General features: G+C 38.4%; 1 protein-coding gene across 3 annotated transcripts in view; it reads left to right on the top strand.

Moving 5' to 3' along the window:
- Window positions 1–17,605, top strand: part of ENKUR (enkurin, TRPC channel interacting protein) — a 30,413-nt gene extending 12,808 nt beyond the window's left edge. For all 3 annotated transcript variants that reach the window (XM_060095466.1, XM_060095465.1, XM_060095464.1), the window contains exons 3-5: window positions 1,440–1,663; window positions 10,299–10,442; window positions 16,656–17,605. In XM_060095466.1, the coding sequence (XP_059951449.1) occupies window positions 1,440–1,663; window positions 10,299–10,442; window positions 16,656–16,829 (542 nt within the window). In that variant the 3' untranslated portion in view covers window positions 16,830–17,605. The remainder of the gene's footprint in view (window positions 1–1,439; window positions 1,664–10,298; window positions 10,443–16,655) is intronic.
- The last annotated feature ends 8,543 nt before the right edge of the window (window positions 17,606–26,148 follow it).

Here is a 26,148-nt window from a genome sequence, read left to right as displayed (position 1 = left end):
AACTTAAGTCCCTCTTTAAAAGCATGTACAACTACAGTCCCATTCTGAGGTACTGGCATTTAGGGCTTCAACGTATGAATATGGCGGGGGGGACACAATTCAGCTATAATAAGAGATTAATCCAGTTCATAAACTTTTAATAATAAGTATTGTTTTTTTCTGATAATAAAAGTTATATAAAATGATTTAAAACGGTACAGAAATGAATGAAGTCAAAGTCCATAGTAATTGTGATGGGGTTAAGATTTGAGTACAGTGGGGTTTTTTATTGTTGTTTTTTATTTATTTAATTTACTTGTTTTCGGCTGCATTGGGTCTTCGTTGCTGCACGCGGGCTTTCTCTAGTTGCGGCGAGCGGGGGCTACTCTTTGTTGTGGTGCGTGGGCTTCTCATTGCGGTGGCTTCTCTTATTGCGGAGCATGGGCTCTAGGCAGGTGGGCTTTAGGCAGGTGGGCTTCAGTCCTTGTGGCACGTGGGCTCAGTAGTTGTGGCTCACGGGCTTAGTTGCTCTGCGACATGTGGGATCTTCCAGGACCAGGGCTGGAACCCTTGTCCCCTGCATTGGTAGGCAGATTCTTAACCACTGCACCACCAGGGAAGCCTTTGAGTAAGGTTTTGTCAAGATAGTTGTTGCCTTCGGTTCTTGGAAATAAAGTGTAATTCTTTTACATTTTAACATTTTGACAAACCACTTTGATGTGGCTGTATCAAAATAGATAAGTTGGAACAGTCAAGTCAAAGAGACTGTGTAAAAATGGCCAGTTTCATCTACTGCTAATGAAGAGAATGTGGTAGAGATAAGTAACTTTGGATAGCAGTTATTTTAGGAGGTGAGCTGTAACCAGGGAGGAGTGAATAGGAAACCTCAGTAGTATTGGTCATTTGTAATTTCTTAAGCTGCATGTTAGGTACATAGCTATTACATGATTTTTATACCTTATAATAATAATAGTTTTAGTGAAAAACATCCACAGATTCTTGGATACATCAGATACATCAAGTTTGATTTATTTACTTGGTGATTTTACAGTAACTTTCCTCTGAAGAGGCAATTATTCATAATATTGAAGGTACTCAGAAAAAAGTTTTACTGTTTCTTTGGACTTTTTTCAATGGGCATACTGAACATTTGTCATTGAAATCTTTATAAGAAAATATTTTTATGATAGCTAATAAAAATGTTTTAGCTAGCATATGATTTAGGGTGTTTATTTTCTTTCCTTAGATTTTTATATACAAGAGACATATAATCAACATATTAATTGATTATGTCACGTTTAATTTTTTGCATGTATGATTACTGATTTTTACCTTAAATATTTGCATATATTATTAATAAAACTCTAATATACTAGTGGTAAAATATCTGGATGCTATAAGTAGTACTGAGTAGCCACATTTATAGTTTAATATTAACAAGGAAATATTATGTTTAACAGAAAAAAAGTTTGAACGGAATGAGCCCAGAAAGCCTCCTGTGCCGTTGAGGATGGACCATCCAGTCATGGGAATACAGAGTGAAAAAAATTTTATAAATACAAATGCAGCCGATGTCATTATGGGAGTGGCTAAAAAACCTAAACCAATCTATGTTGACAAAAGAACTGGAGACAAGCATGACCTTGAAACTTCAGGACTAGTTCCAAAGTACATCAATAAAAAGGTAGCCTTGTGATATATTAATAAGATCTGATAGTCAGATAATTTAAATATGGTATTATAATGATTGTCTGTATTATCACTAATAGTGCCCTCACTGACAAACTAATGGTTACCAGTGGGGAGAGGGAAAGGGGAAGGGTTTGGAAAGGGGTAGGGGATTAAGAGGTACAGATTACTACGGATAAAATAAATAAGATACAAGGGAAATATAGCTAACATTTTATAATAACTTTAAATGGAGTTTATATCTATAAAAATTTTGAACCACTACGTTGTACACCTAAAACTAATATAATATTGTAAATCAACTGTACTTCAATTAAAAAAATAGTGCTCTCACTGGACAAATTATCTAGATTGCCAGTTCTCATTCCTCTGAAGTCTGTGTTTGGTCCAAATCTAGTGTGATGAAATTACAGAGAATTTGGAATGAACAACAACAAATAGTTCAGTAGAGGGAAACTATAATTGTTTTTCGTAATTTCAATTATTAATATATTTAACATTTATAGCAAACATTCTCTAAAAGGTACTCATTTTCGGTGAGGTGGAATTGTCACTAGAAGCACAGTTGTTACTATAAATCTAGAAGGAATAACCTTTCAGAAGATCCTAAGATTTAGTCATTAGTTTACATTATCTTGTTAACAGAATGAGAGAAATGAAGAGGAAAACAACTTTAGAACCATCCGTCCTATCAGTGTACTGTAAATAATTCACAGTACTATTTCAGTTTGAACTCATTTGTGTTTGGTTTGGAGTAAAGCAGACCTTGAAAGTACTGTACAATATTTAGTCTTTTCAGGACCTTCATTTCTATCTGAAAAGGTGCTTATCAGATAGGCATATAATTTCATTGTTGAAAATTATAGAAGCTTGGGTTTAGCAGTTTAAATATAGAACTTTAAAATTTAAAAAGCTTTTGAAAAATACCTTATATAAGACCTATTTTACTTTGCATACTTATAGAGCACAAAAGTGCTGGAAACACACATAGTATAATATGAGTACAAAATTCTAAAGAATAATAATGCATAATAATAACTTGGGAAGGAAATAAGGAAGAAAAGAAGAGAAAAAGAGGAAATTGCAACATTGATGTAAGAGGGGCTTGTACTGAGGTCATCAATGAGCCACGCAAATTCTCTGCTCCTAGTGTACTCTCGATGGCTAACCAGTCAGGGCTTACGAAGGACTAACTCAACTTACTTTCTACTTACCTGAGTTAAGCTTTAAAATCTATTATTGGTAAGTGAGATAGTAAGTCCTTTTAAAGGCAAGGCCATTTTTTAAAAGTGAATGAACCTCATGTTTTAGTTCCAAATAAAGTATTACATGTCCATTTGTGCCATGAGAATATTTTGTGTAAGCAAACTGAAGCATGGATGTTTGCCTAAGTTACATAGCAATAATAGGAAGACAAGCATTTCAAATTCTAACTCTGCCACTACTTAACTCTGTGATTTTTAACAAGTTATTAGATTTATCACAGCATGGTGAGGATTAAATGATATGAAATATACTAAGCACTTGACACAATACCTGGTACCTAATAGAAGTTCAGTAAAGAGCAGATATTATAATATATGCAATTATTAATATTAATAGTATGCATTAGCCCTCAATGATCCAGCACATGGGAATATTTCAGATCACTGCAGCTTTTACCCATTTGTGAGGTAGTTCTTTTTCCTAAGCAGAGTATGCCAAATATAATTTAATCACTTGTGATTACACAGTCATCATTGGGAACCTCAGTGATTGTACTGAGCTGAAATGAGGTGTTGCCCTCCGTGTTTCCTGAAATGGATTGAACTGGTTACCATGAAACTAACTTACCAGAATACTGAGCTCTTAGAGTCTATTTGTATAGTGCTTTGCAACTTTCCAGAACACATTTGTAGCTAGGATTTCTATCCCTTGTTGTCAGGATTAGGTTAGGTTGTGCTGTGGTTAACAACCCCCAAATTTTAGTAGCTAAAAGCAACTAAGTTTTATTGCTTGCTTGTGCTACCTGTCCATTGAGGATTGCTGGGAGCTCTGCTTCTTGTCCTCATTCCAGGACCCAGGCAACCCAAAACATCACCCATCACCATACCAGAGAGAAAAAGAACATGACAAGTCAACCATTAGTTCATGAGCCTTCTACCCAAAAAGGACATTTCATCTACTCACACGGGGAAATTCAGGTCACATGGCTGCATCTTACTTGAAGGGGAGCAGGAAAATATTGTCATACCAAGTGCCTAGAAGGAGAAGAACCAGAATATTTGTGTATAGTTTTAATGACTCATATCTTGCAACAGCTACTTCCTCAGAGAGGTCTTCCCTGACATCTTTTTCTTTTTTAACTTAATTTTATTTTTTTATACATCAGGTCCTTATTAGTCATCCATTTTATACATATTAGTGTATACATGTCAATCCCAATCTCCCAGTTCATCCCGCCACCACCACCCTCCTGCCACTTTCCCCCCTTGGTGTCCATATGTTTGTTCTCTACATCTCTGTCTCTGTTTCTGCCCTGCAAACTGGTTCATCTGTACCATTTTTCTAGGTTCCACCTATATGGAAATATACGATATTTGTTTTTCTCTTTCTGACTTACTTCACTCTGTATGACAGTCTCTAGATCCATCCACGTCTCTACAAATGACCTAATATCGTTCCTTTTTATGGCTGAGTAATATTCCACTGCATATATGTACCACATCTTCTTTATCCATTTGTCTGTCAATGGGCATTTAGGTTGCTTCCTTGTCCTGGCTATTGTAAATAGTGCTGCAATGAACATTGGGGTGCATTGGTCCTTTTGAATTATGGTATTCTCTGGGTATATGCCAGTAGTGGGATTGCTGGGTCATATGTTAATTCTATTTTTAGTTTTTTAAGGAACCTCCATACTGTTCTCCATAGTGGCTGTATCAACTTACATTCCCACCAACAGTGCAAGAGGGTTCCCTTTTCTCCACACCCTCTCCAGCATTTGTTATTTGCAGATTTTCTGATGATGCTCATTCCAACTGGTGTGAGGTGATACCTCATTGTAATTTTGATTTGCATTCTTCTAATAATTAGTGATGTTGAGCAGTTTTTTAATGTGCTTCTTGGCCATCTGAATGTCTTCTTTGGAGAAATGTCTATTTAGGTCTTCTGCCCATTTTTTGATTGGGTTGTTTGTTTCATTAATATTGAGCTGCACGAGCTGTTTATATATTTTGGAGATTAATCCTTTGTCCATTGATTTGTTTGCAAATATTTTCTCCCATTCTGAGGGTTGTCTTTTCGTCTTGTTTATGGTTTCCTTTGCTGTGCAAAAGCTTTGAAGTTTCATTAGGTCCCATTTGTGTATTTTTGTTTTTATTTCCATTACTCTAGAAGGTGGGTCAAAAAAGATCTTGGTCCGCCTGCCGATGCAGGGGACGCGGGTTCGTGCCCCGATCCCGGAGGATCCCACATGCCGCGGAGCGGCTGGGCCCGCGAGCCATGGCCGCGGGGCCTGTGTGTCCGGAGCCTGTGCTCCGCAACGGGAGAGGCCACAGCAGTGAGAGGCCCGCGTACAGCAAAAAAAAAAAAAAAAAAAAAAAGATCTTGGTGTGATTTATGTCAAAGAATGTCCTCTAAGAGTTTTATAGTGTCCAGTGTTACATTTAGGTCTCTAATCCATTTTGAGTTTATTTTTGTGTATGGTGTTAGGGAGTGTTTTAATTTCATTCTTTTACATGTAGCTGTGCAGTTTTCCCAGCACCACTTATTGAAGAGGCTGTCTTTTCTCCACTGTATATTCTTGCCTCCTTTATCAAAGATAAGGTGACCATATGTGCGTGGCTTTATCTCTGGGCTTTCTATCCTGTTCCATTGATCTATATTTCTGTTTTTGTGCCAGTACCATATTGTCTTGATTTCTGTAGCTTTGTAGTATAGTCCGAAGTCAGGGAGTCTGATTCCTCCAGCTCTGTTTTTTTCCCTCAAGACTGCTTTGGCTATTCGGGGTCTTTTGTGTCTCCATACAAATTTTAAGATTTTTTGTTCTAGTTCCATAAAAAATGCCATTAGTAATTTGATAGGGATTGCATTGAATCTGTAGATTGCTTTGGGTAGTAGAGTCATTTTCACAATATTGATTCTTCCAATCCAAGAACATGGTGTATCTCTCCATCTGTTTGCATCATCTTTAATTTCTTTCATCAGTGTCTTATAGTTTTCTGCATACAGGTCTTTTGTCTCCCTTGGTAGGTTTATTCCTAGGTATTTTATTCTTTTTGTTACAGTGGTAAATGGGAGTGTTTCCTTAATTTCTCTTTCAGATTTTTCATCATTAGTGTATAAGAATGCAAGAGATTTCTGTGCATTAATTATGTAATTATTTACAACTTTACCAAATTGGTTGATTAGCTCTAGTAGTTTTCTGGTGGCATCTTTAGGATCCTCTATGTATAGTGTCATGACATCTGCAAACAGTGACAGTTTTACTTCTTCTTTTCCAATTTGTATTCCTTTTATTTTTCTTCTCTGATTGCCATGGCTAGGAATTCCAAAACTGTGTTGAATAATAGTGGCGAGAATGGACATCCTTGTCTTGTTCCTGATCTTAGAGGAAATGCTTTCAGTTTTTCACCATTGAGACTGATATTTGCTGTGGGTTTGTCTTATATGGCCTTTACTGTGTTGAGGTAGGTTCCCTCTATGCCTACTTTCTGGAGAGTTTTTATCATAAATGGATGTTGAATTTGTCAAAAGCTTTTTCTGCATCTATTGAGATGATCATATGGTTTTTATTCTTCAATTTGTTAATATGGTGTATCACATTGATTGATTTGCATATATTGAAGAATCATTGCATCCCTGGATAAACCCTACTTGATCATGGTGTATGAGCCTTTTAATGTGTTGTTGGATTTTGTTTGCTAGTATTTTCTTGACTACATTCATCAGTGATATTGGTCTGTAGTTTTCTTTTTTGTAGTATCTTTGTCTGGTTTTGGTATCAGGGTGATGGTGGCCTCATAGAACGAGTTTGGGGGTGTTCCTTCCTCTGCAATTTTTTGGAAGAGTTTGAGAAGCATGGGTGTTAGCTGTTCTCTAAATATTTGATAGAATTCACCTGTGAAGCCAACTGGTCCTCGACTTTTGTTTGTTGGAAGATTTTTAATCACAGTTTCAATTTCATTACTTGTGATTGGTCTGTTCATAATTTCTATTTCTTCCTGGTTCAGTCTTGGAAGGTTATACCTTTCTAAGACTTTGTCCATTTCTTCCAGGTTGTCCATTTTATTGGCATAGAGTTGCTCGTAGTAGTCTCTTAGGATGCTTTGTATTTCTGCGGTGCCTGTTGTAACTTCTCCTTTTTCATTTCTAATTTTATTGATTTGAGTCCTCCCCGTCTTTTTCTTGATGAGTCTGGCCAATGGTTTATCGATTTTGTTTATCTTCTCAAAGAACCAGCTTTTATTTTTATTGACCTTTGCTGTTGTTTTCTTTGTTTCTATTTCATTTATTTCTGCTCTTTATGATTTCTTTCCTTCTACTAACTTTGGGTTTTGTTTGTTCTTCTTTCTGTATTTCCTTTAGGTGTAAGGTTAGATTGTTTATTTGAGATTTTTCTTGTTTCTTGAGGTAGGCTTGTATTGCTGTAAACTTCCCTCTTAGAACTGCTTTTGCTGCATCCCATAGGTTTTGGATCGTCGTGTTTTCATTGTCATTTGTTTTTACGTATTTTTTAATTTCCTCTTTGATTTCTTGGTTATTTAGTAATGTATTGTTTATCCTCCATGTGTTTGTGTTTTTTATGAGTTTTTTCCCTGTAATTGATTTTTTTTTTTTTTTTTTTTGGTGATACGCAGGCCTCTCACTGTTGTGGCCTCTCCCGTTGCGGAGCACAGGCTCCGGACGCGCAGGCTCAGCGGCCATGGCTCACGGGCTCAGCCGCTCCGCGGCATGTGGGATCTTACTGGACCGGGGCACGAACCCATGTCCCCTGCATCGGCAGGCGGACTCTCAACCACTGCACCACCAGGGAAGCCCCCTGTAATTGATTTCTAATCTCATAGCGTTGTGGTCAGAAAAGATGCTTGATATGATTTCAATTTTCTTAACTTTACTGAGGCTTGATTTGTGACCCAGGATGTGATCTATCCTGGAGAATGTTCTATATGCACTTGAAAAGAAAGTGTAATCTTCTGTTTTTGGATGGAATGTCCTACAAATATCAATTAAATCTATCTGGTCTATTGTGTCATTTAAAGCTGTGTTTCCTTATTAATTTTCTCTTTGGATGATCTGTCCATTGGTGTAAGTGAGGTGTTAAAGTCTCCCACTATTATTGTGTTACTGTCGATTTCCTCTTTTATAGCTGTTAGCGGTTGCCTTATGTATTGAGGTGCTCCTATGTTGGGTGCATATATATTTATAATTGTTATATCTTTTTCTTGGAATGATCCTTTGATCATTATTTAGTGTCCTTCCTTGTCTCTTATAACATTCTTTATTTTAAAGTCTATTTTATCTGATATGAGTATTGTTACTCCAGCTTTCTTTTGATTTACATTTGCATGGAATATCTTTTTCCATCCCCTCATTTTCAGTCTTTATGTGTCCCTAGGTCTGAAGTGGGTCTCTTGTAGACAGCATATATATGGGTCTTGTTTTTGTATCCATTCAGCAAGCCTGTGTCTTTTGGTTGGAGGATTTAATCCATTCATGTTTAAGGTAATTATCCATATGTATGTTCCTATTACCATTTTCTTAACTGTGATGCATTTGCTTTTGTAGGTCCTTTTCTTCTCTTGTGTTTCCCACTTAGAAAAGTTCCTTTAGCATTTGTTGTAGGGCTGGTTTGGTGGTGCTGAATTCTCTTAGCTTTTGCTCGTCTGTAAAGCTTTTGATTTCTCCATCGAATCTGAATGAGATCCTTGCCGGGTAGACTAATCTTGGTTGTAGGTTCTTCCCTTTCATCACTTTAAATATATCATGCCACTCCCTTCTGGCTTATAGGGTTTCTGCTGAGAAATCAGTTGTTAACCTGGTGGGAGTTCCTTTGTATGTTATTTGTCATTTTTCCTTTGCTGCTTTCAGTAACTTTTCTTTGTCTTTAATTTTTGTCAATTTGATTACTATGTGTCTCGGCATGTTTCTCCTTGGGTTTATCTTGTCTGGGACTCTCTGCACTTCCTAGACTTGGGTGGCTATTTCCTTTCCCATGTTAGGGAAGTTTTCGACTGTAATCTGTTCAGATATTTTCTCGGGTCCTTTCTCTCTCTCTTCTCCTTCTGGGACCCCTATAATGCAAATGTTGTTGCATTTAATGTTGTCACAGAGGTCTCTTAGGCTGTCTTCATTTCTTTTCATTCTTTTTTCTTTATTCTCTTCCACAGCAGTGAATTCCACTATTCTGTCTTCCAGGTCACTTATCCGTTCTTCTGCCTCAGTTATTCTGCTACTGATTCCTTCTAGTGTATTTTTCATTTCAGTTATTGTATTGTTCATCTCTGTTTGTTTGTTCTTTAATTCTTCTAGGTCTTTGTTAAACATTTCTTGCATCTTCTTGATCTTTGCCTCCATTCTTTTTCCGAGGTCCTGGATCATCTTCACTATCATTATTCTGAATTCTTTTTCCTGGAAGGTTGCCTATCTCCACTTCATTTAGTTGTTTTTCTGGGGTTTTATCTTGTTCCTTCATCTGGTACATAGCTCTCTGCCTTTTCATCTTGTCTATCTTTCTGTGAATGTGGTTTTTGTTCCACAGACTGCAGGATTGTAGTTCTTCTTGCTTCTGCTGTCTGCCCTCTGGTCTTCTCTGACATCTTTATTTATCTCAAATAGCTCTCATGACTTTCTTTTTTCTTACTGTATTTACTGTGGAGCACTTAATATATATTATTTTATACTTTATTTTTGGTGAGTTTCCTCTCACTACAGAATGCACATTCCATGAGGACAGAAACTTTGCCTTTCTTATTCACTAGTGTAGCTAGCACCAAGTACATCCTCAAATAATTATTTGAAGAATGAACAGGGAGTAGTTCTGTTTCTCTACACAGTGGTATCGACACATTCACTAACTTGAAAGAATCATAGCTGATTGCTTCACTGTCAGTCCTTGTAAGCAGCCCAGGAGCCTAAGATTGTATTTTGTAGCTCCAAAAACAACCTTAGGGGCCCACGTCAATTTTTTCTTAAAGCAGATGTGCCTAGCATCTTTAAGAGTTTGTTCTTAAAATGCATTGGAAGCATTTATCTTCCTTTTTTTTTTTTTTTAACGAGATCATGCACAAGAGACCTTAAGATATTTGAGATAGTTCAAGGTAAAATCTGAAGCACCTAAAAGAAATAAAGAAAATCCAGTTCTTCGGGGTAAAGTAAGGGCCAAGTCATCAGCCAAGAACAGGCACCGGGAACATTCAAAAGAGGGAAAACAAACAGCCATGATAACAGCACAGATGGTTCTAAATGACCAGAATCAACTAGTTCCAAATAGGAAAAAAAAAAATCACTGACTTTTGTTAACTTGCAGTGTTTTGCGCAAAGGCTTTAAGTCTGTAACTTTTCTTTTGCTCCTAATCATTGGTTGGTATGTACACATATATAAGATTACTTTCAGGATGTTGATTTTTTTTTTCCTGAAAAATCCTCACCAGGGTTATGGTGTCACGCCTGAATATATACGTAAGCGAAATGAAGAAGTGAAGAAAGCCCAGGAAGACTCTAACTATATCCAGGAAAACCTCAGGGAAGCAGCTATGAAGAGGCTATCTGATGAAGAAAGGGAGGCAGTTCTGCAGGTAAGCGTCTGTAGTTTACCTTCATGTGTAGCTCTTTAAAACATCTCTGAAAGCAAGGTCCACCATCAGTGATTATTAAGGCCAGCACTTTGATTTTGAAATCAGAACACTCTCTTTTGCTTATAGTGACAACTGCATGCTACAAAGCTGGCTCTCTGGGGAGAGCAAAAAGTTGTGATATAGGGATTGTTGAATCATAATTTGTTTCCAGCTAGGTGAGCTTCTGTTTCTTCCTGAAGTAGCGTCATAAGCAAGCTAAGCTTCTCCTTCAACGGACGTGCCTAAATAAAGTAAAAAAGCATTTTGATTTTCATCCCCATGCCCCTGAATTTTTCAAAAATAATATCCATAAGGTAGATATTTTTCACTAGGTGGAGCTCTAGAATAATTGAAACTGTCCCTAGACCAACTTTTTTTTTCTTATAAGCAAGTGTCCAGATTTTAAAATAACCAGGTGTTAGGCTTTACATATGTTTTCTTTATTTGGAGTAAAACAGACTTAAAGACACTTACACTGGAGTTTTTAATGCAAGACTTCTATCTGAAGCATTTAAAATATTGGGGGATGTGAGCACCGTTGCTCCATCATCTTTAGAGAGTATTTATTAAGCACCTACTGACACTGTTCTATAGTTGTGTTCTCTTACAGAGGTAAAAATAGTACTTTATTCTTTGTTTTGTTACTTTGAAAGCTTTCTACAAAGTCATTTCTAGTGACCTTTTCAAAACAGAAAAAAACCCTATTTTTACAACATTAATTTCTATTGAAAAATGTATTCATATGCTGTTATAAAATCTTAGCATTTTATCATTGTCATCCCAATCATCAATAAACATTTATTAAATGTCTGTTCTGCATAGAGTATCATGCTAAGCCCCAAGGGGCATAAAATGAAATTTCTGCTATGGATAATATTGTAATTTAATTGATGAGAGGTGCTGTGTATATATGTACATATAGAAAGGTGTGTGTGTACAGATCATATGTTTTATAAGGTTCGCAGGCATGAACATCCAGTGCAGGATGTAGGTAGGTCTTTAGCTGTGCCTTAAACTGCAGAGTAAGAGGATATCCCAGACAGCAGGAGTGGCCCGAGGGCAGGGACCCTGTCTCTTTGTTGCCAGCAATCTCTGCAATGCCTAACCTAGTGCCCAGTGTAAACACAGGTGATTAATAATGGTGCGCTGGAGAGAAGGAAGGAAGACAGACAGGCAAGAAGGCTGGCCCACGTGGAAGTGGAACTCGGCCCGTCATTTTCAGGAAAAGCACTGCTCTTTGGTTCCCTCCCTCCTTCTCTCCCTCCCTCCTTCCCTCCCTCCATCAGATTCTGCCGTTCTTAAAACATACATGCTTTTGTGAAAGCCAGGTTTTTATATCTAAGAAAAATAGGAAAAGAAAGGAAGAACTTCCCTGGGAAGGCAAAGGCTCTTCCCTCGGGCACGTCCTTAGTGGGTCAGCAGCCCTCAGCTTCCTGATGTGGTCACTACAGAGTTTCTTTGTAGACACTTTGATAGACAATAGCTGACCCTCCCTTGGATGCCTTATTAGCTGGGTAGTGTAGCTGCCATGGTAACGAAGCCGCGTGAGCTCTGTTCCTGACAAGCCCTGAGCCCTGCTCCCTTCCCTGGTAAAGAGTTGCATGTAGTTCTATGACAGTATGGTCATATGTCCCTGAGTAGGGCACATTCTGCTCATTCTTCATAAAATAACAGTCTCATTATCCAGGAAGGGATCATCTGGTCTAATTATTCCAGACTTCTCATTTCACAGATGAGCATATAAAATGCAAATATATCAGTATTAAGTGGGCACATTTGTTCATTCATCCCTTCATTCATCTACTGAACATCTAATCTACCATGTTCCACTCACTGTACCCAGCCTGGGGGATATACTGTTGTGAGCAAAACAGACGTGGTCCTTCCTGTCAGTGAACTTGGAGGTTGGTTTACATTTGCCCCTGGTCACAACATTATCAAGTAGCTGAAGAGGGACTAAAACTCACATCGACCAGTTCCCAGGCCCGTGTTTTCCTACCACATGATAAGCACGTGCATCAGAGGTGACAGAAGGAAGCTCTTCCCACCCGGGATCCAGCAGGGGATAGAAGACCTACTAGGCTGGGATTCTGAAGAGAATTTACAAAGGAACTATTTACAGAGGTGAAGCAGGGCTAAGGGGACCAACAGGGAACACTGAGGACTAGGGACAGTGGGAATCACCACCACCCTGGGCTGGAAGGGCAGGGGCAGGAAACAGCATTACCAGAGCCGGTTGGGAGCTGGAGCCTGGAAGAGGGGCCCCGACAGGCACTGTAGTCACAGATGCAAGGGCCAGTCGTATCCAGATGATGTCCAGGGTGGGGGAAGAAATGCCCCAAGCTCGCTCTCCTCCCACCGGTGCCTTCCTTGGCTGAATTCAGGCAGAGGCTGGAGGGAGCAGCGCTGGGGGAGGAGCAGCCCATAGGAATAAATACCTCAGCCCCAGCCCCGCCCAGCCCCTAGCCACAGCGCAGAACCAGAGGTGGAGAATGGATGGGGGTGGCAGCAGAGGAGCGTGGACCTGAACACACTTCCTATTATTTTATGACCGCTTCTCCCTATGTGACATTTTTCCAAAATTAACAGTATTATTTCAGTATTAAACTAGAAGAGAGAAAAATGAAGAAATAAAGATAAGGGGAAATCAGTATCGCTGCAGTGGATAAAAGATTTTTTTTAGATGAAATAACCACAAAACCGCTAAGAGGCTATTTCGGTATAATATGAAATATCAATCACATTTAGTTCCCATCCCTAGAGGTGGACTTTGATCCAAATGTTATTGTACACACTGGAAGATAAAGAAAACTATACTTTAAAAAGAAATACTGCAAAACGTGTAGCTGCTGTGACCACAAGGAATAGGGAAAGATCACCCAAGGAGCTATGAAAAACCTTTGATATTTCAAAGTGTATAAATACATAGATTTCTTCTCTGCAATAGGCAACCCTGCGGAGCACTATGGAAACATATTCCCATTTCATAATGAAAGGCTATAGAAAAACAGAATTCTTTTGAGGACTTCTTTTTTTTTTTTTTTTTTTGCGGTATGCGGGCCTCTCACTGTTGTGGCCTCCCCCGTTGCGGAGCACAGGCTCCGGACGCGCAGGCTCCGGACGCGCAGGCTCAGCGGCCATGGCTCACGGGCCCAGCCGCTCCGCGGCATATGGGATCCTCCCAGACCAGGGCACGAACCCGTATCCCCTGCATCGGCAGGCGGACTCTCAACCACTTGCGCCACCAGGGAGGCCCAAGGACTTCTTATTGGAATACTTCTCATACACTATTAAGAACTGTGTTAACCCATCCCCCTCTTTTTAAAATGTGGAAGACGCTTCTACCTTTTCCCTTTCCCAAATCCTTGATATAATCTCACTCAAGAAATGTTCAACATTGTGGCCTTTTTTTCTCAACAAATCTTTTCTATAAAGTGTGTCCAAACTTGTAGTCATTTTTACCTGAGGGTGGAAATAAACCATTTTCTCCCCGAAAAGTTTACAAGATTAAATTTGTACTGTGAGGGCTTATTATGAAGGTATTGTTATATGAGACACTTCTAATTCTCTCATAAATCTAAATGTATGGCCATGATTTTCAAGGACCATATCTTCTTTCTTTTTTTTTTAATCAATAATTTTAAATTATGCTACTCCTGAGCTCTGGCTAGGACTTCTAATACTATGTTGAATAAAAGTGGCAAAAGTGGGCATCTTTGTCTTGTTCCTCATCTTAGAGGAAAAGCTTTTAGCTTTTCACCATTGAGTATGATGTTAGCTGTGAGCTTGTATTTGGCCTTCATTATGTTGAGGTATGTTCCCTCTGTATGCACTTTGTTGAAAGTTTTTTTTTTTTTATCATAAATGGAGGTTGAATTTTATCATGCTTTTTTGTATCAGTTGAGGTGATCATATGATTTTTATCCTTTATTTTATTAATGTAGTGTATCACATTGACTGATTTGTGAATGTTGAACCAGCCTTGCCTCCCTGGAATAAATCCCACTTGATTAGGGTACAGGCATACCTTGTTTTATTGCACTTCATTTTACTGTGCTTCACAGACTGAGATTTTTACAAATTGAAGATTTGTGGAAACCCTGCACTGCCAGATGATGGTTAGCATTTTTTAGCAGTAAAGTATTTTTTTTATTAAGGTATTTGTTTTTTTAAACATAATGCTATTGCATACTTAATAGACTATGGTCTATTTCAAGTTTCATACCATTGTGGTCAGAAAATATGTTTGATATGATTTCAATCCTCTTAAATTTATTAAGACTTGATTTGTAGCCTAACATATGATCTGTGCTGGAGAATGTTCTGTGTACACTTGAGAAGAATGTGTATTTGTTGCTTTTGGATGGAAAATTTTATATATATCTGTGAAGTCCATCTGATCTAACCTGTCATTTAAAGTTGATGTTTCCTTACTGATTTTCTGTCTGGATGATCTATCCATTGATGTAAGTGGAATATTAAAGTTCCCTACTATTATAGTATTGCTGTCTGGTTTTTTCTTTCAATTTGTTAATATTTGCATTCATATTTTGATGCTCCTATGTTGGGTACGTAAATATTTATAAATGTTATATCCTCTTGTTGTACCAAACCCTTTATCATTATGTCATGCCCTTTGTCCCTTATTACAGTCTTTGTTTCAAAGTCAGTTTTTTCTGTCATAAGTATAGCTACCCCAGCTTTCTTTTGGTCTTCATTTGCATAGGATATGTTTTTCCATCTGTGTGTCAGGGATCATAATTTCCAGGCAATATTTTATTTTATTTTTTATTATTAATATATTTTTTTTGCGGTATGTGGGCCTCTCACTGCTGTGGCCTCTCCCGTTGTGGAGCAAGGCTCCGGACGCGCAGGCTCAACGGCCATGGCTCACGGGGCCCAGCCACTCCGTGGCATGTGGGATCTTCCCAGACTGGGGTACAAGCCCGTGTCCCCTGCATCGGCAGGTGGACTCTCAACCACTGCGCCACCAGGGAAGCCCCAGGCAATATTTTAAATTTTACTTTCAGTTTTACTTTTCATTTTTGTGTAAATAAAATGATTTGTGCACCCATAGTGAATAACAGAAAGTGTCAATTTATAAAATTTCATTGCATGAGTTCAATTAGTTTAAGACCATTTTGTCAGTGGAGCCTCTAGTGCCTTGTGATAAGAAATGATAACTGTGCAGAGATGGAAATAAGCTTTATTGCTCCTAAGAGATTCCTAATTTTGAATTTGTTGGTTTCTGAGAACATAAAACGTTAACTTACATTATTGAATTAGCATATGTGTTACATGTAATGATATTTCAGTCATTTCTAGAATAAATTAATGGAAAGTATAGATCCATTAACTATATGGAGGAAGAATTCTTTCTAATATTGAAAACACATAAAAGATCATCTTTTGTTAAATTGAATTTTGGGGCTTCCCTGGTGGCACAGTGGTTGAGAGTCCGCCTGCTGATGCAGGGGACACAGGTTCGTGCCCCGGTCCGGGAGGATCCCACATGCCGCGGAGTGGCTAGGCCCCTGAGCCATGGCCGCTGAGCCTGCGCGTCCAGAGACTGTGCTCCACAACGGGAGAGGCCACAACAGTGAGAGGCCCACGTAACGCAAAAAAAAAAAAAAATTGAATTTTGGCATTTTATACAATTCCATTTAGTCAGATATAAGAAAACATGGCCATGTAAGTCAGAATCAAGTGTTTTGATGTGATTTCTCTGTTGAAGAATGAGGATAATATTTTTTTTTCTAAAGAAAAAATGAAAATTTTTATAAGAAATAATTTCCTGTTCAAAATTGTTTTTTTTGCTTGGGACATCAACTCTAAGTTGTTTTTACCATAGCATTTGCTATGAGCTTAGTTTCATACTACTCATAACTCTGCATACACGTATTTGATGGTAAAAACAAGTACAGTAACATTAAAAACAAAGAAAATAAATATTCCCAGTGGGAATTGAGCACACAATCAAGGACAGGGTTTGGCCTCTGTACAGTATTTTTTGTTACTGTGGCCAAGAACTTGATAAACACATATCATTTTTTAGTTATTTTTGTCAGCTTTCTTTACCTGTTTACATTTTTCCTTCCCAGTGCAATTTTCTTTGCTATTTACTCTGCTTCTGCAGTTTACTTTGCTATGTACAGTTTTCTTTACCATTTGCAGGGGCTGAAAAAGAACTGGGAAGAAGTACATAAGGAGTTTCAGTCCCTCCCGGTCTTCATCGACTCCATATCAAAGAAGATTCGCAAGCAGAAGCTGGAAGAAAAGATGAAGCAGCTGGAACACGACATTGGTGTCTTCGAAAAGCACAAAATTATTTATATTGCTAATAAGTAATAGTGGATTTTTAAAAATATAGTCATTTTAACATAGAAAAAACCCACTGAAAACATAGAAATTAAATCATAAGTTTTTTTCAAAAAGTAAAATACCATGAAGAGTATAAAAATAATCTTTACCAAAACGCTTAGGCAATGTTTAAAGAATAGTTGTATTATTTACTTACATAGAGAAAAAAAAAATTTTTTTTCACCAGCATCAGGGTTTCCATGTATAACCTGATTAAAATTTGATGTTAGGTTTTCCAGTTTGATGGCATAATTCATTATTATTATGTACTTGTTTCACATAAACATTCATTTCTGGGCCCTGAAAAATAAAGTCAACACTCAGAACTTCACATTTTTTTCTACACTGCGTAATACAAGGAATACAAGGTTAAAAACTGTAAAGTATTTTGAATTGGAAATAGTCGTGTAAGCTTTTTTTACTACTCTGAAGTATTTTCTACATATTATTCCAGAGATCCAAAAATTACATATATTTTCTGGTAGCCTATGTCATTTGCAGCTATTCACAGCTATAAATATTTTCAATATCCATAATGTTATATATAGGCTGAGAGGTTTACATTTGGAGGAAGAAAAATTAAGAAGATAACATAAAATCAAGGAGACAACTTATAAATTGTGTCACTAAGGATTGTTGAAGAGAATAGCCTTCTTCCTGACATCCAGCTTCTAAAAACTGCTATTCTAGGTGCTTTATTCCATAATTTACTATGTGTATTTCACTAAAATGGATATTAGTTTCTCTTTTTGGCTTTCTCTATTTCGTGAATTCTAATGTTTCTATTTGTAAGGTTACATAATTTATTAAGCAATAAGTTTATGTAAGTAGAGCTGTCTTCAACTCAAAATAAATGAGCCTATAAATGTCCAAGAAGGAGAAGATTCTTTTATGAAATTTTAAATTAGAGAAATTTGGTAAAATATGTGAAACTATAAAATATCAGAGCAATAACAATTTTTACTGCTTACACTGATTTTTATCCTGCTGGCAACACAGAAAAAAATGATAATTTTTTCAAGCTTTTTCACAAACATGGAATTTGGGAGCATTGTAGAAAAGCTAACTTTCATTAAAGAAAAATTTTTATATACAAATATTTTTGAAAACTCACTTTAAACTTTTTTTTCACATATCTGTCTAGGTGTCATTTCTTTATTCCTTTATTACCTTAGGACAGATATAAAATAAAGAATAGTACAGTTGATCCTTGAACCATGAAGGGGCTAAAGGTGCTGATCCTCCACACAGTTGAAAATCTGCAGATACCTTATAGTTAGTCCTCTGTCTGTTTGGTTCCTCCATATCCATGGTTCCATATCCTCAGAGTCAACCAACCACAGATCGTGTAGTACCACAGTGTTTATTATTGAAAAGAATCCACGTGTAAGTACACCCACACAGTTCAAACCCATGTTGTTCAAGGGTCAACTGTATATGATAAATTCTCATTTATGCAGAATTTCCTTCCTTTTTAAGGCTGAATAATACTCCACTGTCTGTATATACCACATTTTGCTTCTCCTTTCTTCTGTTGATGGACACTTGGGTTGTTGCTTCCACGTTTTAGATGTTGTGAATACGGCTGCTATGAACATAGGTATACAAATATCTCTTAGAGACCCTGCCTCCAATTCTTTTGGGTATATATCCAAAAGTAGATTTGCTGAATCATATGGTAATTCTATTTTTAAGTTTTTGAGGAAATGTCATACTCTTTTCCCCAGCAGCTATACTATTTTACATTCCCACCAATGCTGTACAAGTGTCCCAGTTTCTCCACATCCTTGCCGACACTTGTTGTTTTCTGTTTTTTGGTAGTAGTCATACTAATAGGTGTGAGGTGGCACCTCATTTTAGTTTGGTTTGCATTTCCCTGCTGATTAGTGATGGTAAGCATCTTTTCTTGTGCTTATTCGCCATTTGTATATCTTCTGTGGAGAAAGGCCCTTTGCCCATTTTTTAATTGGATGGTTTGGTTTTGTTGTTGAGTTTTAGGAATTCCCTATGTATTCTGGATGTTAATCCCGCGTCAGGTACAGGATTCACAAATGTGTTCTTCGGTGGGTTGCCGTTTTACTTTATTGATAGCGCCTTTTGATATACAAACTTTTTCAATTTTCATGAAGTGTCCAGTGTGTCTGTTTTTACTTTTGTTACCTGTGCCTTTGGTGTCATATCCAAGAAATCACTGCCAAATCCAATGTTGTAAAGGTTTTATCCTGTTTTTCCTTGCAAGAGTTTTATTGTTTTAGGTCTTAAATTTAGGTCTTTGATCCATTTTGAGTTAATGTTTAGACATGATGTTAGTAAGTTTTAAAATCAGAAAGTGTTGACTCCTCAGTCGTCGTCTTCTTTTTCAAGAGCGTTTTGGCTATTCGGAGTCCCTTGAGATTCCACATGAATTTAGGATAGGTTCTTCTGTTTCTGCAAAAAAAGGTCATTGGGATTTCGCTAGTGATTGCATTGAATCTGTAGATTGGGTTGAGTAGTACTGACATTTTAACTATATTCAGTCTTCAAATCTATGAACATGGGATGTGTTTCCATCTATTTTTGTCTTCTTTAATTGCTTTCAGCAATGTATTATAATTTTCATTATACAAGTCTTTCACCTCCTTGGTTAAGTTCATTCTTAAGTATATTTGATGCTATTGTGAATGGAATTGTTTTTGTAATTTCCTTTTTAGGTCATTCATTGTTTATAGAAATACAACTGACTTTTGTGTGTTGACCTTATATCTTGCTACTTTGCTGAGCTCAGTCATTAATTCTAACAGTTTTATTTGTGTGTGAAATCTTTAGAGATTTCTACATGGAATATCAAATAATCTACAGATAATTTTACTTTTTCCTTTCCAACTTGGATGCCTTTATGTCTTTTTCTTGCCAGTTGCTCTGACTAGAACTTCCAGTACTACGTTGAATAGAAGTGGGGAAAGCAAGCATCCCTGCCTTGTTGCTGATGTTAGAGGAAAAGCTTTCAGTCTTTCACCATGATGTTCACTGTAGGTTTTTAGTATATAGCTTTTATTATGTTGAGATGAGTTCCTTTTTTTTTTTTTTTTTTGCGGTACGCGGGCCCCTCACTGCTGTGGCCTCTCCCGTTGTGGAGCACAGGCACCGGACGTGCAGGCTTAGCAGCCATGGCTCACGGGCCCAGCCGCTCCGCTGCATGTGGGATCTTCTCGGACCGGGGCACGAACCCGTGTCCCCTGCATCGGCAGGTAGACTCTCAACCACTGCGCCACCAGGGAAGCCCGAGATAAGTTCCTTTTATTCCTAGTTGTTGGTTTTTTTTTTCGTGTTTTTATCATGAAAGGGTGTTGTGAACGTCACTTTTTAAACTAAGAGCTATCTCTTAAATGATCAGTGTGTTCTCTCCTAGTTATCAAGCTATGTGAGAAGAAAAATCATAATCAAAAGGGTATCTTGGCTAGAACAGAGTAAAAAAATAGTAATATAGATTATAAAAATCTCTTCAGCTAACAAAGCTCATTCATTGTCATTCAACAAATACAAACTGTCTATAATGCACCAGGAACTGTTCTGATTGCTGGGTAGAAAAGTGAACAAAATAACTATGTTGGAAGACAGAAGTAATCAGACAAATGCATCTATAATTAGAAATTGAAATTAGTGATTGGTAAGAAAAAAAAATAGAAGGCTATTTTGCAAGGGAATATAAAGTGAGTCCTAAATCAGATTTTATAGTTAAGGGGATGTATTTCTGAGGATCTGACATTTAAAAATAGACTAAAGTGAGTCTTAATAGACTAAATGAGTAAAAGTTAGGAGAGATGGGGAAGAGAAATATTGTGGAGGGAAAAAGAATCCAAGCAGAGAGAATAAAATGTGTAAAGGATCTGGGGCAGGAAACCCTGAACCCATAGGAGGAAGGCAGCCATTAGGGCTGGATAGTACTTAGAGAAGGGAGAAAGGTGCAAGGTGAAGATGAAGAGGGAAGCAGGGGCCATTGGTGTGTTTTAAGCAGGGAGGTGGCACGATGCGAAAAATATTTTTACTTTTTTATTTTTTAAATATTTATTTGGCTGCACCAGGTCTTAGTTGCAGCACGCAGGATCTTCGTTGCCACATGCGGGATCTTTAGTTGCAGCATGCAGGATCTAAGTCCCTGACCAGGGATTGAACCCAGGCCCCCTGCATTGGGACTGCGGAGTCTTAACTGCTGGACCACCAGGGAAGTCCCAAAGAGTATTTTTTTTTTTTTTTTTTTTTGGCGATACGCGGGCCTCTCACTGTTGTGGCCTCTCCCGTTGTGGAGCACAGGCTCCGGACGCGCAGGCTCAGCGGCCATGGCTTACGGGCCCAGCCGCTCCGCGGCATGTGGGATCTTCCCAGACCGGGGCACGAACCCATGTCCCCTGCATCAGCAGGCGGATTCTCAACCACTGCGCCACCAGGGAAGCCCCCAAAGAGTATTTTTAAATGATCACTTGCTATATGGATTAAAATGGAAGAATGAATGAATGTGGGGAGACTAATTAGGAGACCATCATAGTCCTCCAGGTAAAGAAGATAGTGGTATAGACCAAGGCTGTGGTAGTGAAGGCAAAGAGTAGCTGTTGGCTTCCAGAAATACTTAAGAAATAAAAATGTAACTTGGTGATGGATTGAAAGGAGAAGAAGAGAGTGGTTTCAAGGACGACAGCTACATTTCTGATTTGAGCAACTGGGCAGTGAGGGCGCCATTTTCTGAGGTGGAAAAATCTAAAGGAGGAGCAGATTGGAGGAGGTTATGGTGAAGAATGAAAAATACAATTTTTTTTAAGCTAGTGTTCTTTCTTTCTTTTTCTTTCTTTTTTGGCCACATCATGCGGCATGCAGGATCTTAGTTCCCCAACCAGGGATCGAACCCGTGTCCCCTGTATTGGGAGCATGGAGTCTTAACCACTGGGCCAGGGAAGTCCCATGAATACGATTTTTGACATGTTGTATTTATGATAATCTTGTGACATCTAGTTGGAAATTTAGATAGGTAGGTAGATATTTGAGTCAGAAAAGAGATCTGGGGTAGAATGATAAATTTTGAAATTCAGCAGCGTGAATGAGATCACCTTGGGACAAAGAATTGAGTGAGGAGACAGTGAATGAGCTCCCATCAACTCTTGTGTTTAGAAGTCAGATGGGAGAGCAGGAAGGAGCAAGGAGACGAAAGATGGAGCGACCCAAGAGGTCAGAAGAAAACCAGGAAGCCAAGAAAATTCAAGAAAGGAGTACCCTTTTCCTAAGGTAGAACTTTGACAATGGGAATGAAATTCTCAACACCTGGCCATGCCTTCCTCTTCCCTGCTCTGAGCAGGATACAGGTCACCTTCTATATGGGGTCCTCTGCTCCTGTTTTCTATTTGCAGTCCAAACTCTTATATTGAAATCTCTTATCTCTCTAGGTATGTTAATCTCATTGATCGATGTCCCAAAATGAGCATGTGACTTAAGGTGCCCATTAATACAGCCCACATGAACACAATTCGACTACCAAAGTGAAGGAAACTTTTCAGCAGCTCAAGGACATTTTTCAACAGTTAAGGAAGCCAATGCTGCTTAATATCATAATTAACTCTTAAGAGGGCAATCTAATTTCACAGAAGGTGGTCTGTTCATAAATACTGATTACTCCAAGTTGGAGACAAACATTTACAAGGGACAAAAAGAGCAAGGTAGTTTTTTTGGAGCATTTCTTCCTGCTCTGATGTTCTATGGTGAAAAAAATCAGCAGGTCTAACTCTGACAGTAAGGTATGTGACCTTTTGGGCAATCACTTAGTGTTCCTCAACCTTAGATCCATCTATAAAGCAAACTGAACTAGATTCTGTCTCACCCTCCTTCCAGTTCTAATGGTCTATCACGATAAAACTATATGACTATTCTCAACCTGGCTTAAGCAGAAGTTTGGTCTTTAGACTGATCAGAATGCAGAAAATCGTTAGAGGATCCAGAGCCAGTGATTTTCACCAGCCCTCCTCAGCTCAACCCACCATTTGACAAACTGGAAAAATGTTAAGTGAAAACCATCGCTTGTTTTCCGATCTTTTTAGATGAAAATTTTCTTAATAATAGTCATTTGAGGTTTTCAATCACAGTGTGTCTTCACTCTAAGGATTTTAAGTAGATGGTCTCTCTAGAAAACTAGTGCTGAAAGGAAAAAGGAAGGAAGGGAGAACAGGAGAGAGGGAAAGGGACAGGGAGAGGGAGGGGAGGAGAAGAGTTTAAAAAGAAATGGGATAATATCCCTTTAGCTAGAAAGAGTGGTTCCAGTTACAGAAGAAGATTCTCTCTGACCGTGCCAGAGCCTCTATGCTTTTAGACGGTATCTGGGACAAAACAAAACAAAACAAAAAACAAAAAACTTGTCTTCATAATAAAAAAAAACTGAATGAGGTCATTTTTTTCTTCACACATAATGTGCTTGATGAGAAAGAACTGAAATTAGCAACAGACTAAGTTAAGGCTAATTATCCCTGAAAACTAAAGATAATGTTTCACAGGATTGGTGTAAAAAGACCATGCACATAATAATTTGTTTAAACTGCACATGCAGATATGGCCTTTAGATACAGACTTTTTATTCTAAAAGATGCTGCCTCTATAGGAAATGAGACTGGATGGGTGTTTGTTTGTTTGTTTACCTGCCTTCACTTAGGCACTCAGATGAGTGTTGTCTGTGAAGTTAGGGTATACACTTACCTAAATGATGCTGCTGATGTGGAAAACATCTGTGAAATTCTTTTGGAATAAAAAGCATTCCTCCCACCCCTGAACCTCTACCACCAAGTTCTCCTTTCCTGAGACAGCCAATGCTTCAATTTTTTATGGACTTTTTCAGAAATATAAAAGCAAATGAATGGACTTCCCTCGTGGTACAATGGTTAAGAATCTGCCTGCCAGTGCAGGGGACACGGGTTCGAGTCCTAGTCCAAGAAGATCCCACATGCCACAGAGCAACTAAGCCTGTGCGCCACGACTACTGAGCCTGCGCTCTAGACCCCACGAGCCACAACTACTGAGCCCACGTGCTGCAACTACCGAAGCCCGCGAGCCTAGAGCCCGTGCTCCACAAGAGAAGCCACCGCAGTGAGAAGCCCGCACACCGCAACGAAGAGTAGCCCCCACTTGCCGCAACCAGAGAAAGCCTGCGTGCAGCAACGAGACCCAACACAGTCAAAAATAAAATAAGTAAATAAATTTATATATATATATATATATATAAAAGATCCTGCAAGCCTCGCAGCGTGGTCAAAAAAAGAAAAAGAAAAAATCAAATTAAAAAAAAAAGCAAATGAATATATGTATGTATATATATGGATGTATAAATGTATATATACCTATATGGGTGTGTATATATATGATATATGTACATATATACATGGATGGATATATACATATATATCATGAAATACACCTAATTATGTATATTATATATACATACATATTTCTCTCACTTTTTTTTTTTTTTTTTTTTTTTTTTGCGGTATGCGGGCCTCTCACTGTTGTGGCCTCTCCCGTTGCGGAGCACAGGCTCCGGACGCGCAGGCCCAGCGGCCATGGCTCACGGGCCCAGCCGCTCCGCGGCATATGGGATCCTCCCAGACCGGGGCACGAACCCGTATCCCCTGCATCGGCAGGCGGACTCTCAACCACTGCGCCACCAGGGAGGCCCTCTCTCACTTTTTAAAAACTCAACTAAGAGCACACAATAACACTTGCCTTTTCAGTTAGTAAAGGCATTCCTTTTTGTAGATGTATGGTATTAAGTTGTATGGGTGTATATAATATATTTTACCAGCACCCTATTGATGGACATTTAAGTTATTTAAGTTTTTTCAGTATTTCCTATTAAAAGCAATGCTGAAGTAACTGACCTTGAACCTACCTCATTTTATGCATTTGGCTATATTTGTAGAAAATCATTCCCAGGAGTAAAATAACTAGGTCAGAAGGTATGTACACTTGTAATTTTATTAGAAACTCTTTTAAATTTTGCTGTGTGTGTGTGTGTGTGTGTGTGTGTGAATAGGTGATGTATATACATGGTCAAAAATTCAAAATTCATAACTACCCAAAGGTGAGTAAGGAGAAGTAAGTCTCCCTCATGCTTCTTTCCTGTAGCCACTGAATCTCCCTGCCCAGAAGCAGCCACTGTGACCAGCCTCTGTGTACTTTCCAAATAATACTCTAGGCATATGTGTGTAAGATAAAAGTAATGATATATGTGTCTATAGGAGAATTACTCCAATTCAACAGATATGTGGTTTTCTTCTGTTATGTCGGTGGAGATCAGAAGACTCTTGCCAAGAGAGGTATCATATAGTCAGTGTAAGCACTCAGGCAAGGAATAGCTTTTCTATCGTCCCATCATTCATTATCAGCCATTATCTGTAGGTTCCATCAAGAAAGCAGAGGTTTTATTGACTTTCACTATGCCTGTGTGTTCATTCTGGATGGAAGAGAGGCCATGGATATGGGACCTTGCCCTGTCCTTGGCCACACCATGTTGAATTTCCAATCTGGGTTCATTGCAGCCGTCTGAGATCTGCTTTCATCTTCCTAGTGGTGGGGTGTGCACTGAGTCTACTGATTCCTGTGTTTGGTGTTCTTCTCTTTCTTAGAAACACTGGAAGCCTACACATTTATTAACTTTAGATTGCAGGCCACATTCAGAGAACTTCCCTTAACTCTATTCACTCCCATCTTTCTGTGCAAACTGGCCTGAGTTCTCCTCTTCCTTAGTATCTTGTTAAAAACAAGGAGTAGTCGACCCACCACAATATCCTAAGTTTTTACAAACAGTCCCCCTTGAGAGTGTAGCTAAGTCATGTGGTTTCTCTTCTGACAGTACAAGAGACAATTTTACCAAATATTTTGCTGTGGAATAACAAGGGTCAACAGCTTCCCAGCCTGCCCAAGAATCTTTCCTATCATGCCTATGCCACCCTGTTCATGACTATTAAAAGGAATTGGACCTTTCATGGCTCAGAAGTCTGTCAAGTCTTACCTTTCATAGGATCCTGTTCCAATGATGTGGTTCTTGTATCACCTAAGTGGACATAATAACCAGAGTTTGCTATTACAGGCTCAAGGCCCCCTATTCACCAATAGGATTCAAAGTTTCTTTTAAGCAAGGAAAGCAACAAAACAGAGGGACCCAGCAGCTGTCTGGTTTCCTTTCTATCTCCTGGCCTTTTTGAGGACAACACAAAGGACAAACCTTAATCTTGTGCAATTCCCACATGTATGAGCTGTGCTTTTTGGACTAACACAGGTTTCTTTTATCTTCATTGGCTTT

The sequence above is a fragment of the Mesoplodon densirostris genome, chromosome 4, assembly GCF_025265405.1.
Source record: "Mesoplodon densirostris isolate mMesDen1 chromosome 4, mMesDen1 primary haplotype, whole genome shotgun sequence".
In the NCBI taxonomy this organism is placed as follows: Eukaryota; Metazoa; Chordata; class Mammalia; order Artiodactyla; family Ziphiidae; genus Mesoplodon; species Mesoplodon densirostris.
This window is presented reverse-complemented; position numbering and strand designations above follow the sequence as displayed.